The sequence below is a fragment of the Rhododendron vialii genome, chromosome 13a, assembly GCF_030253575.1.
Source record: "Rhododendron vialii isolate Sample 1 chromosome 13a, ASM3025357v1".
In the NCBI taxonomy this organism is placed as follows: domain Eukaryota; kingdom Viridiplantae; phylum Streptophyta; class Magnoliopsida; order Ericales; family Ericaceae; genus Rhododendron; species Rhododendron vialii.
Window position 1 is genome coordinate 2,659,347 of NC_080569.1, and position 13,342 is coordinate 2,672,688.

The window sequence follows — 13,342 nt, forward strand, 5'->3', positions numbered from 1 at the left end:
CATCGTATTACATGAATATTTTTTCCATTCTGAGTTCCTCCAGATTAGTGCACGAAAGCTGGCTCGGTACCTGGTGCAACGGATCAAATTCTAGGGTTTTCTATGTAATCATCCAATTCCTACGCGATCAAAACCCGCCCAAAATCCAGCAGGTACCTACCTCTCTCTCTCTCTCTCTCTCTCTATCTAGCGTCTATGCAGGCCTCCACCCAGGGCCGGGCCGGCCCTGAGAATAAGGTAGAGGATAAAAATAAGATAATGGAGGAAAAGCGAAATTTTTACTTATGTTTCTGTAGCATGCAGACTTGGGTTTTAGCATATTCACTTCATTCGGATATTGATTCTGTTGTTTCTTTAGCAGATCCACATTATGGCTGTGTGATTGACATGAAACTGCACATTTATCTCTAACCACTTCCCTCCTCTATGTATTTCATATCCTTTATTTTTCTTTTTTCTGCATTTTCTTCTGGGTTCTCCAACTACTTGTAACTGCGGGAGGGATTTCTTTGTTTCATACGGGTTCTGGACATTTGTTCTACTCCTTTTTTTTCCCTGAAAGAGCGGGGTGGAAAGGAAAACACTTTACAATGTGTGAATAAACCTTGAGAGAAGCTTATCCGTGAATAAGCAAATCGCGGAGGCGCCAAATCACAGCCGTCCGTTCTGGTGATCAATGAAACTTTTCTGGGCAAGAGTTAACTCTTCCCGGAAAAGTTTGTTTAAAATTTTGACCACGCGATGGTGCTCCGTAAACACTTTTTCACAGAAAACTCCGTAAAAAAGGTTTTTTTCATCAACTTTATTGCACCTACTATAAGTTAAAAGTATCACAAAAAAAATATTGACTTCAAAAACAGTTCTTTTAAGAAGAAAAAACAAGCAAAGCAGTATCAAAGGGACAATCCTCCATCATTTGAAATGATAGTTTTTCTTGGTTGGCTGATACGTCCTCGGCAATCTCAAAATTTTTCAGAGTATCTTACATATTTAGGATTTTTGTATCATCTAGATGGGATTTAGTTACTTTTTTATTCGGTGATAGTATTTTCGTTCATGAAGTTGTTAGCCATAGTCTCAATGGTAGTCAGTAGCCACCGTAGTTTTTCTTTCGTTGCTTTTCTTCATTACAACGTGCAGTGATTTGTCATTTTTTCGTTTCATTCTGTCTAATATTCTTAAATATGGTTGTCTAACTACATTATGCTATTACTAGCCTGAAGTCTTCAATTCTTCCGTGGAGATGGTTACCCCTCGATCTAGAGTGCAGACAAAACCAACTCGATTATCTTCCAAGAAAAATGTCAAGAAAAGAGTCGGTGCCATCATTAGGCGATCTGACCGACTCCGCAATGTAACCCCACCAGCTCAAAATCGAGAAATAGAGCCCGTGGTCGAGGAGATAAATCTGTGCGAAAGTGAGAAAGAAGATGACCCACATGTTGAGGAAACCCCCCCTGAGTCAATGTTACCTGAAGAGAGCTTGGAAGAGAAAACAGATTACCCTGCTGGAGGATTGAAGTCCGAGGCATATGATTAATTAGCACTTGCATCATTTGTTTTTCCTTGTTATTCTTTAGTTTCTGATTGGAACTCTTTAATTTTTATGCTGTTCTCATTGACATGCATAAACAGGCTGCCAAGAGGCACTTCCAAAGTGACAGCTCCAGTGCCAATCTTAAATACAAAAGACTGTATTTTGATTCACAGAAGAAGGTTATGTTTCTTTACAGCCTTTGCCGTCTCTTCTTGTTGTCTGTTACAACTACTATTACCTTATTTCATTCGTCTTCGAGCTATTACAGAATGAAGCCTTGACAAAGGAAAATTATGAGCTTTCTAAGAACTTGGCGATTGCTATGGGGAAAATTGAAGGGGTAATGTTTCCTATGTCTTCGGTGAAATCTTCTCTTTTGCCGATTTTCTAACTCGTTTTAACTGTTTTTGTATTAGGTTGAACTGCCCTTTTATGATTTTATTTCTGCTTCCAGCCATGTTGAATTAATGTGTTTCCCTGTTTTGCTTTCCTTCCGGTTGAAAATCGTATTCGAGATTTTATTTCTCGTATCCTGAGTGATTGGGTGGGTTAGAGCATGACTAGTTAGACACCCCTTGCATAATTATTTATCCTTTCATGCAAGTCAAGTAAGGATAACATATTAGTGATTTAGGAAAGCGTGTGGGGCTTCTATGCTCTGATCTTATATATTGAAAAGAGACAATGTCTGTTCGTCCTAAATGCTTTTGATTTTGTATAAGGCGCAGCTGAACCCTCTCTCCTTACTCCTTACTATCCGTTTTCGCAATGGACTTGGCTAATAACAGGGTTTGTCGAAGCATATGGAAATAGAATGAGTAACTCATGTAATGCCTGAATGTGAGTTATGGCAATCTTCAATAATCTTAATGATAACGTTAGGGAAAAAGGATATGTAGAAAATTGTCGAGGGAGAGGAAAGTTGTAGTTTTTTACATTATGAAGTGTGTAGATTTCATGACAATGGTGCAGAGCAAGACAGAAGTGAAAAGCTTAGAGCCTTGGACATCAGTTTATTTTTTTTGTTCTTTCTGTTAATTTCCGTGGCACTCAGCTTCTGTTTGCAATCAAAGGAGGAACTCAGAATATCCAAGTCATCTGTGTTGCAGTGTCTATACTAAAAGCTGCATGAAGAAGTAAAATATGGGTGGGCAATATCAGTAAACATGAACCTTCAGAAGTTCAAGCAGTATCCCTAATTTTGAATTTTGCGTGTATTGAACTCGTATGCCATAAGTAATACCAGTTTCTGAAAACATTTCTAAACTAGAAATGTATATGCCTAGCTGAGGTATCTTTCCCTTTTACTTTGTTACAGCTTGCAGAATCAAGTCGTGTTTGTTCAGGCTTACTGGGAAAATTGCAGGATGTGCTCTTGATCTCTAATCTCGGAAAAGCTACCGAAACTGCAATGAATCTATCGTCACAAGCAGTACTTTGCCGTTGTTCTTCTCCCAGTGGTGTTGGTGACCCCAAAGTTGCCGTGAAGAAAAAGGCAAAAGGTGTTGGTGAACCCAAAGTTGCCGTGAAGAAAAAGGCAAAAGGCAAAAATAACTAAAACTTTACAGCATCTCCTAACGTGGCTTGTGAACAGCATCATCTAGAGTCAGTAGAAACCAAATTAGTTTCCTTCGCTGTATGGTATTAGTTTCCTTCCCTCTATGGTATCAACTTTTTTTTAGCTTCAGTATGCTTAATACTTGAAAGGGATGTTGTATTTATTGATGAAAAGGTGGAAAAGGTTGTCCATTGTTGGATGATGGCAGCTACTTCATCTTTGGTATTTTGAATGGAGTAACAACTCTCTTTTTTGAGCTTTTCAATAGAAATAGAGTCAATAGACTTGGAAAATCCTTTTCGTAGTTCGATTAACATATGTGCAATTCATTCAACCTTCTAGTTGAATTGATGACCCTGAAATCTGGTTTGAATAAGGATATTTCCTATTTCCGATGTGTTTCCTGTGGATTTAGTGTGATGTTTATTCCTTCCTGCAGTCTCCTAAGAAATTTACAATTTGGTTAAATTGCTTGAGCATTTTTTTGAGCAATTCGCTCGCGGCGCACTCGACTGTGTGACGAAAGTCGCGAAATAGAACTTTGAAATCTACATCACTTAACATTACCTTGTCAAATACTATATATGAAGGGTACAACAAATCGAGAAATGACTAACTAGATAGAGAATGGATAATTATGATTCCTTTGGCATTGTGACAGGTACTTGATCTTTTGAAATCAAAATTTTCCACCTGACACTAAACCCAACTTCAATTGGATAGTGAAAACCACCACCAAGCTCAAAATTGCACCTTCAGCAATCTTCTTGCACTTCATCAAGAGAAGTGCACCACCCGAAACGATCTGTTTGTGGTGTCCTTGTAACTTGGTTACCATCTTCATGCTCATTTCCATCTCTATACTCCTCTTCTGGTATTGGTGGTGGCGGGGAAGAGAAGTCCAAACACAATCCGCGTATTAAATCCTCGGAATAGGATTCTGATAAATCCTGGGAAGTGAGGAGTTGGTGGTATTCCACTATTTGATGAAGGCACTGGTTCTCCCTAGTTAGATTTGCATTCTCATTTGCTAATCTGGATTTCTCAGCTAGCAGGGCCTCTAATTGAAGCCTCACCTGTCAAAAGTTAAATCCCCATCAATCCCATGATCCAAACTCTGATATGCAGTTTTCTCGTTTTTGCCATCGAAATACATCTACATCTTTCCATCGTTAAGCTGAAAGATCTAAGACCCAGACTAAAATAGAGTTAAGTAATTTACCAGATCATCTTCCTCAGGTCTAATCCCTTCAGAAAATCCATCGCGGAGTTTCGTATTCTCCTCCTCAAGGAAAGCACATCTTTCTTGCATAAAACACAAGTCCGATTTCATTGATTTCAGTTCTCTTGCAAGTGAGGTTGCTTTTGCTGCCATGGAAATTGCAAGCTGCAAAAATGGTGAACAAAACATAATCATTAATGGAAAAAATAATAATAATTAGCTGCATTTTTCATCAACAATGAGATCAGGCAGAGGAAGACCAACATTTTTGGCCTTCTTGAGCTTCCCCTCTTCTTTTGAATCAAATTCTTCCTCCGTACATGTTTGAGCTTCAGACTTCCTCTTCAATCCTCTCTTTCCTTCATCATTCTCTTCTTCTTGTTTGCTTTCGGCCCTCTCCATTGCGCTTTGATATATTTCAGTCATTGTTGGTGGTCTGGCCAGATCTCTTGCTCCCTGTATGACACCAATGAATGCAGAATTGGGTTTAGAGGAGAGTTGTAAAACATTAACTATCTTGTTCGGTTTGTTTAAAGCTCATTTTTTATCGACTTATTAGGTAAATGTATTTTCAAACACATTAATTTTTCAGCTCGGTTAAATAAACTTATAAATTGAGTAACTCGAACTTTGCTTTGATTGCCTAGAATGGTAAAAAATTCAAGCTCTACAAAGACTGGCCCCCACATGAGGGACCAAACAACTAATTCTCATGTCTTGACCAAACAACCTAACTCTATGGGTAGCTGCTCGACTCAACTTATTTGCTACCTTACTTTCCAAACAAAATCGAAAAAGTCTTTAGATTAAAAAAATTCAATCGGCATTATTATGAGATTACAACCTTCCATTCCACACAAATCTGCAACCAGCAAATTGCTATGTTCCATGGGATCTGAAAAGAATATCCAATTTCTTTTCAGAAAGAGAGAGTACCTGAAGAGCATTGTCCAGGTTTTGAGAAAGCTGAGAGAGAGAATAGCCAACAGAGTCAAACCCTCTAAGCAAAAGCAACGAGTCTACCCTCATGGTCTTTGCCCCATCAATTTCCCCAGAACTCTTCAAAAAAAAAAATCCCAATCAAACCCAGTTAGTAAATTCAGAAAAGGCAAAAAAAATCTGAAGACAACAGAAAGAAAGAGAGAGAATTCTACCGGTTGAGTTGGGATAGGCTTGCGATTCTCGAGAAGGGTGTCGATCCGGCTATGGAGAGCGCTCCAGAAGCGCTTATCTGAAGAAGGGCTAAAGCGGGGAGATGAACTAATGCAGCTCATTGAGATTCCTCAGATTAAAACCCGATGAAGATGAGAGAAGACTTTAAGTGAGCTTTGTTGGGCTTTTATTTTGAAGAGTAGCAATCTAAGTTGTCGAACTAAACTTGTTCTGGAGCAAGCAGCAGATGATTCCGCTGAAACTACCGAGAGAGAGAGAGAGAGAGAGAGAGAGAGTAACGGCTAGTTTTGAGGGGCTTTGGTCAAGATGGGAGAGTTTTAAATAGACGCGCCCAACGTTCTAATTCCAGTCCAGAGTCTTTCTTTGGAGCCCCACCCCCCAAAATATTTATCCAGCCTACTACGGAGTAATAGAGAAATTTAGACCCTAATCGTTTTGGAATTTTGGATTCAGAAATGCTAGGGACAAAGAAAATTTATCCCGAAAGTACCCCGAAAACAGCAATCAATGGTTGAGATTCACTTTGATGTGTGTGACCCAATCATCAAAGTGATTCTCAACCATTAATTACTGTTTTCGGGGTACTTTCGAGGTAAGTTTTCTTTGTACGTAGCATTCCCCGTTTGGATTTGTAGGTAATGAGTATAGAAAGAAAAAGAGTAATGATTTGAAATATGTGTAATGGTGAGAGAAATAGAGAGAAAAATGAAATAAATGATTTGAGAAAAAAAAAAATGTAATGATTAGAATCCAAAACCCTTAACCGAACAATGTCTTAAAGATCCCTATGGATAGACCAACAAAGTGCTAGATACAAAGAAAATATAACCGGAAATTACCCATAATGCACTTGTAGAGGTAATTATGACCGAATACCTCTACAAGTATATTTTGGATGATTTTCGGGTATGGTCATAATTACCTCTACAAGTGTATTCTGAGTGATTTTCGGGTATATTTTTTTTGTACCTAGCATTCCTCATATATCAATAATGCTAGATCTAGTAACCCAGAAAACCTATATGTTGTCATTTTAAGAATACAATTTTAAAGACTTGTAAAAAAAAACCTATACTTTTGAAAACAAGAACACCCATCTTTTTCGTGTTGGTTAGCTTTTTTAGGTAAATAGTTTTACATCATTTAAAAGCATTATTTTTGGTAGATTTCAAGGAAGTTTGAAAAAAAAAAAAATAGGAAATAGGTTTTGAAAATTGTTGGCAAAATATTGTTATTGGCCGTAGCAATTTCAATAATGGAAAGAAAGATGAGAGGTCTTAAATAATCTTCAGTTGAAGTTTACAAGAATACAACTCAATACGGAAATGAAATCAATAAGCTTTAATGCTTATGATTTAAAGCTTATTGATTGTTATTGATTCAATTAGCTTAAACGCAGCTTTATGGTTGTTTCTGATTTCCTGTTGAACTAAATATTTGGATCCTGTGTCCTGGGTAATTTACTACTAAAATAACCAAACTCCATATTGGCACAACACAGGATCTTCCATCCAAATCTGTCTCAGTTCAGCCTTAACTGATATCAATTCCTTCCTCACTCACCGTATTCATAGGTCGCCCAAGGTTCATCCCCAAGGCAGATTTGCCATTATTGGCTCAATTGGCAGCGCCACCGCCACACTTGGTAGCTGCCAAACGAAGAGAATTATCATAGCCAACGGAAAAGGGAAAAGAAGTAAGAAACCGAGAAGCAGAAAATAATACAAGAAAAGCAGAAAAAAATACAAGTCCGAGCAATATCCAAAGATTCTCAAGCAGAATCAAGATTCTCAGAGAACATTAGAACATACAACTAGCAAACTATTCCCAAAGTTTGAAGGAAAAAAAAAACAACAATTCCTGTGAGAGGAACTATGAAAGGATGAATCTGTTCTACCGTTTGTATAACAGATCACACATGAATCCAGCCTTCCTGAAAGTAATAGTACTAACATGCCAAGACTTCACTACAAGGTGATGCCCGATCAAGCAAGGTGATTCGTTCTCAACTCCTACTCCTCTGGCTTAATTTTGAGATCCTTAAGCTTGGACTCCAATTCATCCTCATGATCAGCAGCCCCCTCCTCTTCATCCTCCTCGTCAAGGTCTTCTCCTTCTGGATCATTCTCATCCAGAGGCCCAAGCATATCCGGAGCACGCTTGAATATCCCCTTCAGCTCATCAACCCCTTCGTCAGATATGAAATTACTATTGAGATTCAGCAACTTAAACCCAGGTTTCTGCACAACAACTTGAGCCAATACCCTAGCTCCAGCCCTTCTTATTCCATTAGCACTCAGATCAACTTCACTTAATTGCCCATGACCTTCTTCCAGTACCTTTGCAATCAAAATAGTACCGTCATCCTTCAATTCATTTTCAGCCAAATTTAACTTGGTGAGAAATTGCTTTGCAGCAATACAGGCTGCCAAATCAGGCACTGCTTTGATGGTGATATCATTTCCAGACATATCCAACACCTCAAGCGAAGGAGCAGATTTTATCAGAGCATTAGCAAGAGTTTTGGATCCCTCATCCTCAAGATTCAAATAACTGAGATAAATCTCAGTGAGATCAGAAAATCCCAACAAAGCCTTGCTTAAAGCAACTCCAGCTTCCACACCAAACATATTGTCGCGTAAATCCAGTTTCTTTAAATGAGAACATTTTCCAAGAGCATTAGCCAATGCAACTCCACCCTCGGAGTCTACCCTAGTAGAAGAACACCGGAAATCCTCCAACAAAGGAGATTGTTCCACAAGTTCAGAAATAGCAATTGCCCCTTCATCTCCTGTCATGTTATTATGAAACTGAAGGATTCTAAGTTTCTTAGTGGAAGGAATCAGCTCACACACTGCTCGTGCGGCTTCCTCCGAGATTCCATCATTCATCAAGTACAGTTCCTCCAAATTATTCTGTGACCTTAGGAGCGCTTCAAATGCCCTTATACCCTTTTCACCTAAGGCATTATTTGAGAGATTCAAATACCTAAGTTCACAGCCTTCCAGTGCTGATGAAAATATATTCATCACTTCAATAGCTTCATCCTCTGGCCTTCCGGCAATGAAATCTGATAGGTCAACTTCTGTTAGTTGGTCCCTGAGCGATGCCAAGATTGGCTCAACAACATGAGCTGCATCCAGGCCAAAACTTCTATTACTGAAACATATCTTATAATACTTATTTCCTGGTTGCCTCAGTGGCTTTAGCAACTCTTCAGCCTCCTCTGCATCAATAAAAGCCCGCCGGCCTCCAGATATGTCAAAAATAATTTCACCAGACGCTTTAACTTTCTCAGATATCATCACTTCCTCAGCTTCCTTTGTTATGGGGCCTCTTTTGAGAACTTCAAGCATAAGTTTACTGGATTCTTTAGCATAAAGTTGCACTGCTGAACTTCCATCACCATCCGGCTCCTTCTCATGATGCTGGTTTGCAAAAACAAAAGCCAGTCTTTCAATTTGCTTGGCATCCTCCTCAGCTTCTTCTTTAGTCAAAAGACCATATTTTCTGGAAAATATGGACGGAGTGGTAAGATTCTTGGTCATTCGCTCCACAAGCAGCAACCTCGTACTATGACTGGGGGGCCATAGTTTAATTGAGAATGAGCGAACTTGATTTGTGGAATCCATGTGCAAGTACCTGGAACCATGAATTGCAACTACATCATAAGCTTCTAATAGAATCAAATAATACTTGAGCACAAATGAAACCAGCAACCGAGGAAAATCAACAATTCGATCAAAAATTTTGCTTAAACCCAACTTCGACCGATGCTCTAGAAAATTTCATTTCTTTCAAGAATCCACAGAAACATTGATAAAAATCCGAAGACTTCCATATTCTAAATTTGTCCAGATTTTATATTAGATACCATTTCATGCAACTAGAGTCCGTAAGCAACAAGCATCTGGTGATCAAAGGAAAAGAAGTACGGTTAGTTAACAGTCACATTGAACTTTAAAAAATTATGAAACGATGGTCCAATGGGGTTCACTGGTCAAGAAATGGCCCAACAGCAAAGATCTGGAAAAAGTACCACGCCATCTTTCTTACATAGGGGCATCAGATGTTTATCTGAGGGAAAAAATGACACTGCAGTTGCACCTAGATCACCACTGTCCACTTCAAACAGACCAATTTCCAATAACAAAAACTAGACAAAGGTAAAACATAAGCGGTGGCAATATAAGTCACTGTATCACACATCAGATAGACTTACTCCGTCATACACGGATAAGCTGAACAACTAGTTCAGAAATATGCAGTTAAAAAAAGCCTAAAAACCATAAAAAGAATATGATGTGCACCATGAGCATTGCATTCACTGGCCACTGCTCATTGTTGATTCTGTCAAACAAAACTTCCACTCAATTGCATACCATAAATCAACATATATAAAAGCGAGTGCACATGCACATGTATAATTATATATGTCAAATAGGAATAGAACAACACACCGAACACTCCATAAAATTGACGGAAAATCAGCAACAGTCATCATAAAACCAACCATCTTAAGAAATTCATGCAACAGCTGAGAAATTGGTATATCAACCTTAGTTGTCCCCAAAGTTTAAGCCAAGTCACAGAATACATAACCAAAGCCTCTAGCCTTTACCTCCCTCGTGAACACTACCGAATCCTAGCGCTACAAAACCATCAATACCCACCCATGGAACCGGCATAAAGGTTACCTCTTGCTTCTTAACCGTCCACAGCACATACTTTTCAGTATAACCTACAAAGTTATAGCCCGGGCAGGGGGCACACAAGTGTAACTCAAGCACAACTTCGCTCACAGCTCACCCGTAGAACACACAAACGAATACAATCCACGTACTCTAGACAAGGCACAAACACTTCACACAAAAATAAAAACCCAATTCAAACGCATCAGGATCAAAAACAAATCCTGAAACAATAACATATCAACCAACCCACCGAGGAAGTAATAATCAACAAAACAAATTGACCAATTAATGAGAACCGTACGAGTGAACGGAACCCTATAAACTTCGGGAGCGAAAATTGAGATCTGTAAACTCTAAAACGAAACGAGCGGAAGTGAGGACTTACTTCGAATCGGCTGTCTTGGAATAATTATGCGAGAAGACTCACTCGGATGGTTATCGTCGAACGGCGACCATGAGAGAATCGAGCCCTAACTTGTGGGAGAGAATAATGGAGGGAAATGAAATGAACAACTCCAACTTCAAAAAGTGCGGAGACTTTCGATTCACGAGAATCACGACGGAGCAAGTGGCTTCGCAGTTGGCACCACCCCCAATCCCCTTTCGATACCCTGTTCTCGAGAGAGTTGAGCCTGGCCCAAACGTGAACGAGCCAAGATCTGATCTGCCTTTGGATTGGGATCCGACTGGATACATATCGAAGCCCATTTCCCCGACTAATGCCATGCGGCCCAACTGTCAGAAGCTTTCTCTTTTCTTTTCAAGTAACCTTGCCATAATCATGCTAGGAGAAATAAGTACGTACTTATTTTTTAAAATAAAGATGATATATTATGAAATAATGACCTATCTCGTAGAAAGTAAGTATTTAAAAAATAAAAACCTTAGCGGAACGGGACCTGAGTAACTTTTAATAGTCTTTTTATCAAAATCAAATGAACGTCTTTTTTTTCCCCCTTTTTGCTTTGTTTAGCTAATTTATCGTGAAAATGGTATTCTAAATGCTAACAAAATTGAAGTTGATTGCACATTATGGTTCGGTTCTAAATACGAAATGTGATGTGAATGTTGCACATATTATTTTTTAAATCGGAGTCAAGTAAATATGACACGTATTACGCATCATTGTCGGCTATCGAAATAGAATGTGACATGATGTAGTTGGTTCATGAAACAAAATTGTCATATGAGCGATAAAAACCATAAACGTACTAAATAACATTGGATCGAGTATCCAAATCCAAAATTGCATAATAATTCATTCAACGTGCCCGGACAACATAAACCAGAATACTACACAAATGATGTTTACTTGTTTAGTGGTTGACTTCACTGTGTGCCAGTTACACTCCAATTATGGACTCCTTTCTTAATTGCTAGCGTCCAAGAAGAGTTATCTTTTTTTAACAAAAAAATGACTTTTTGCGTTAAAAGCGGTTATTTCTCAAAATATTTGGATTTAAAAAAAATTATTTTTCCGATTTCTCTCGTTGAGACGAATCAATAATCCAAAAAAATTAGGCGCAAAACTAACAAATACGAAAAAAATTCAAATAAGGACAAACTTCTTAGATTTAAGTTAAGTTCATAAGAATGCAACCTTAATGTGTCGAGACAAGTTTACATATATCTCAATTAATTTTAAGAGACCATTCTCACGTCCACTTGCAGGGATCAATTAAAGCCGTAGAAAATTTCCATATACGTCGATCCCATGAGAGTCGATAGTACTTGAAAATTTTCAAACGTGAGATATTAGGGGGTGAAATGGGCATGCATACCCAGCCAGATCAATTGCGTTTTCTAGGTCCACCGTGGTCCTCTCCCGGTGAAGTGTATAAATATACATATGGACAGCTGAGCTACCACGGTCGTTGGCACTTCACATCTTTCGTCATATCTTTTCTTTCTATATATATATATATAACCATACATATTACTACCTGCCACCTATGATTCCATACCTGCCTCTGCATGCTAGTTGACATCAGAGTAGGGAGGGGCTTTTTCATAAACATAATTCAAGTTCGTAATTCGCCGACCCCAAGGGATTGGCCAAGTGAAAATGAAAAAGTATTTGTCCTTTATGAAGTCGTTTGTTTGATTCAAAGAAGGTTAAACATTTTAAGCTTTTGGGTACTGAAATTACTCGATCGAGATGCGAATAAACTGGCTCAAACATTTAATTATAAAAAAAAATATATAGGTTCGTAATTTGCCCGTGAGTTTGGACATTACTCCGGAAATAGCCTAGGTCTAGTTATGATATAGGAGTAATATGTGGCGTGGAATTCGTGATGTATGCACGACAGCATGTGATGATATTAATACAGTAACATGAAACATCCTAGCAGATACCAATGAGCTTATGATCTAAAAATCATTTTTAATTGACCAAACAGCGGAAATCCAGATGTTGAGTTGGTACTTGGTGCCAAGATTAGTATTTTGCAGCCACTCACTTGAAAGAAGTCAGATCATGATCATTGATAATTAAAACGTCTGAGGAACAACGTGGACTATTTACCGTTCACTTGCGGGAGTCCCAATTAAAACTAGAACAAAGCTCTGACCCAAAAGAATTTGATAGCACGGGAACGATTTCGAACCTAAACTCTTAAAAGAAAACAAACACCGAAGTACCAAGCCTTAACCCAATCGAGTCTTAAAAATACAGTTTACCAACAAAGCTGCTGCTGCTGCTTATTTTTACCGGCGAAAGTCTTGGAGGAGGAGTTCAACGGTGTATCCATAGTAGTGTAATCTAAACGGAGAACGGTGGTTTGGAAATAATCATTCTTTATATTTTCCTGTCCTGTCACAGCTGGAATTTTAGCCACAGGGTGAGACCACCGACACTAATTTTCGCATATATAAGGGAGAGTCCACATGTGAGGAATAATATTATTGAATGCTTTTGACACAAATTATGTATCCAAATATAGATGTCCGGACGAAGATATGTTTGAAACTTTCATGTGTGTGAGTCTCGCATAGGCACATGTACTATGGAAAACTCACACATTTCAAATGACTGTAGTAACATTCGTGTCTAAGCTCTACGTTCTGTTTGGAACTTGTGAGAGAAGTGAAATTTAAAAGTTATCCTCCTCTCTTGGTTTGGATCTTGTTAAAAGAGGAGAGAAAATAACGAAATA

General features: G+C 38.5%; 3 protein-coding genes across 4 annotated transcripts; 1 reads left to right on the top strand and 2 right to left on the bottom strand.

The window, feature by feature from the left end:
* On the top strand, positions 1-3,366 carry LOC131313539 (uncharacterized). 2 transcript variants are annotated; one of them, XM_058341896.1, is made up of 4 exons: positions 1-152; positions 1,217-1,716; positions 1,806-1,877; positions 2,856-3,366. In XM_058341896.1, the coding sequence occupies exons 2-4, from the start codon at positions 1,624-1,626 to the stop codon at positions 3,093-3,095; spliced, it is 405 nt and encodes a 134-aa protein (XP_058197879.1). In that variant the 5' UTR covers positions 1-152; positions 1,217-1,623; the 3' UTR covers positions 3,096-3,366. The 2 variants fall into 2 exon arrangements, with proteins under 2 accessions (XP_058197879.1, XP_058197880.1); XM_058341897.1 differs by having other exon boundaries at positions 95-237.
* Positions 3,367-3,615: 249 nt separating this feature from the next.
* Positions 3,616-5,816, bottom strand: LOC131313535 (uncharacterized). The gene is made up of 5 exons (XM_058341889.1): positions 5,472-5,816; positions 5,254-5,376; positions 4,582-4,773; positions 4,318-4,482; positions 3,616-4,171 (listed from the first exon to the last, which is right to left on the bottom strand). Exons 1-5 carry the CDS (start codon positions 5,589-5,591, stop codon positions 3,851-3,853), a joined length of 921 nt encoding a protein of 306 aa, XP_058197872.1. The 5' UTR covers positions 5,592-5,816; the 3' UTR covers positions 3,616-3,850.
* A 1,432-nt stretch (positions 5,817-7,248) lies between these two features.
* On the bottom strand, positions 7,249-10,845 carry LOC131313532 (RAN GTPase-activating protein 1). Its single transcript, XM_058341887.1, has 2 exons — positions 10,570-10,845; positions 7,249-9,132 (listed from the first exon to the last, which is right to left on the bottom strand). The coding sequence occupies exon 2, from the start codon at positions 9,120-9,122 to the stop codon at positions 7,503-7,505; it is 1,620 nt and encodes a 539-aa protein (XP_058197870.1). The 5' UTR covers positions 9,123-9,132; positions 10,570-10,845; the 3' UTR covers positions 7,249-7,502.
* Between the last annotated feature and the right edge of the window lie 2,497 nt (positions 10,846-13,342).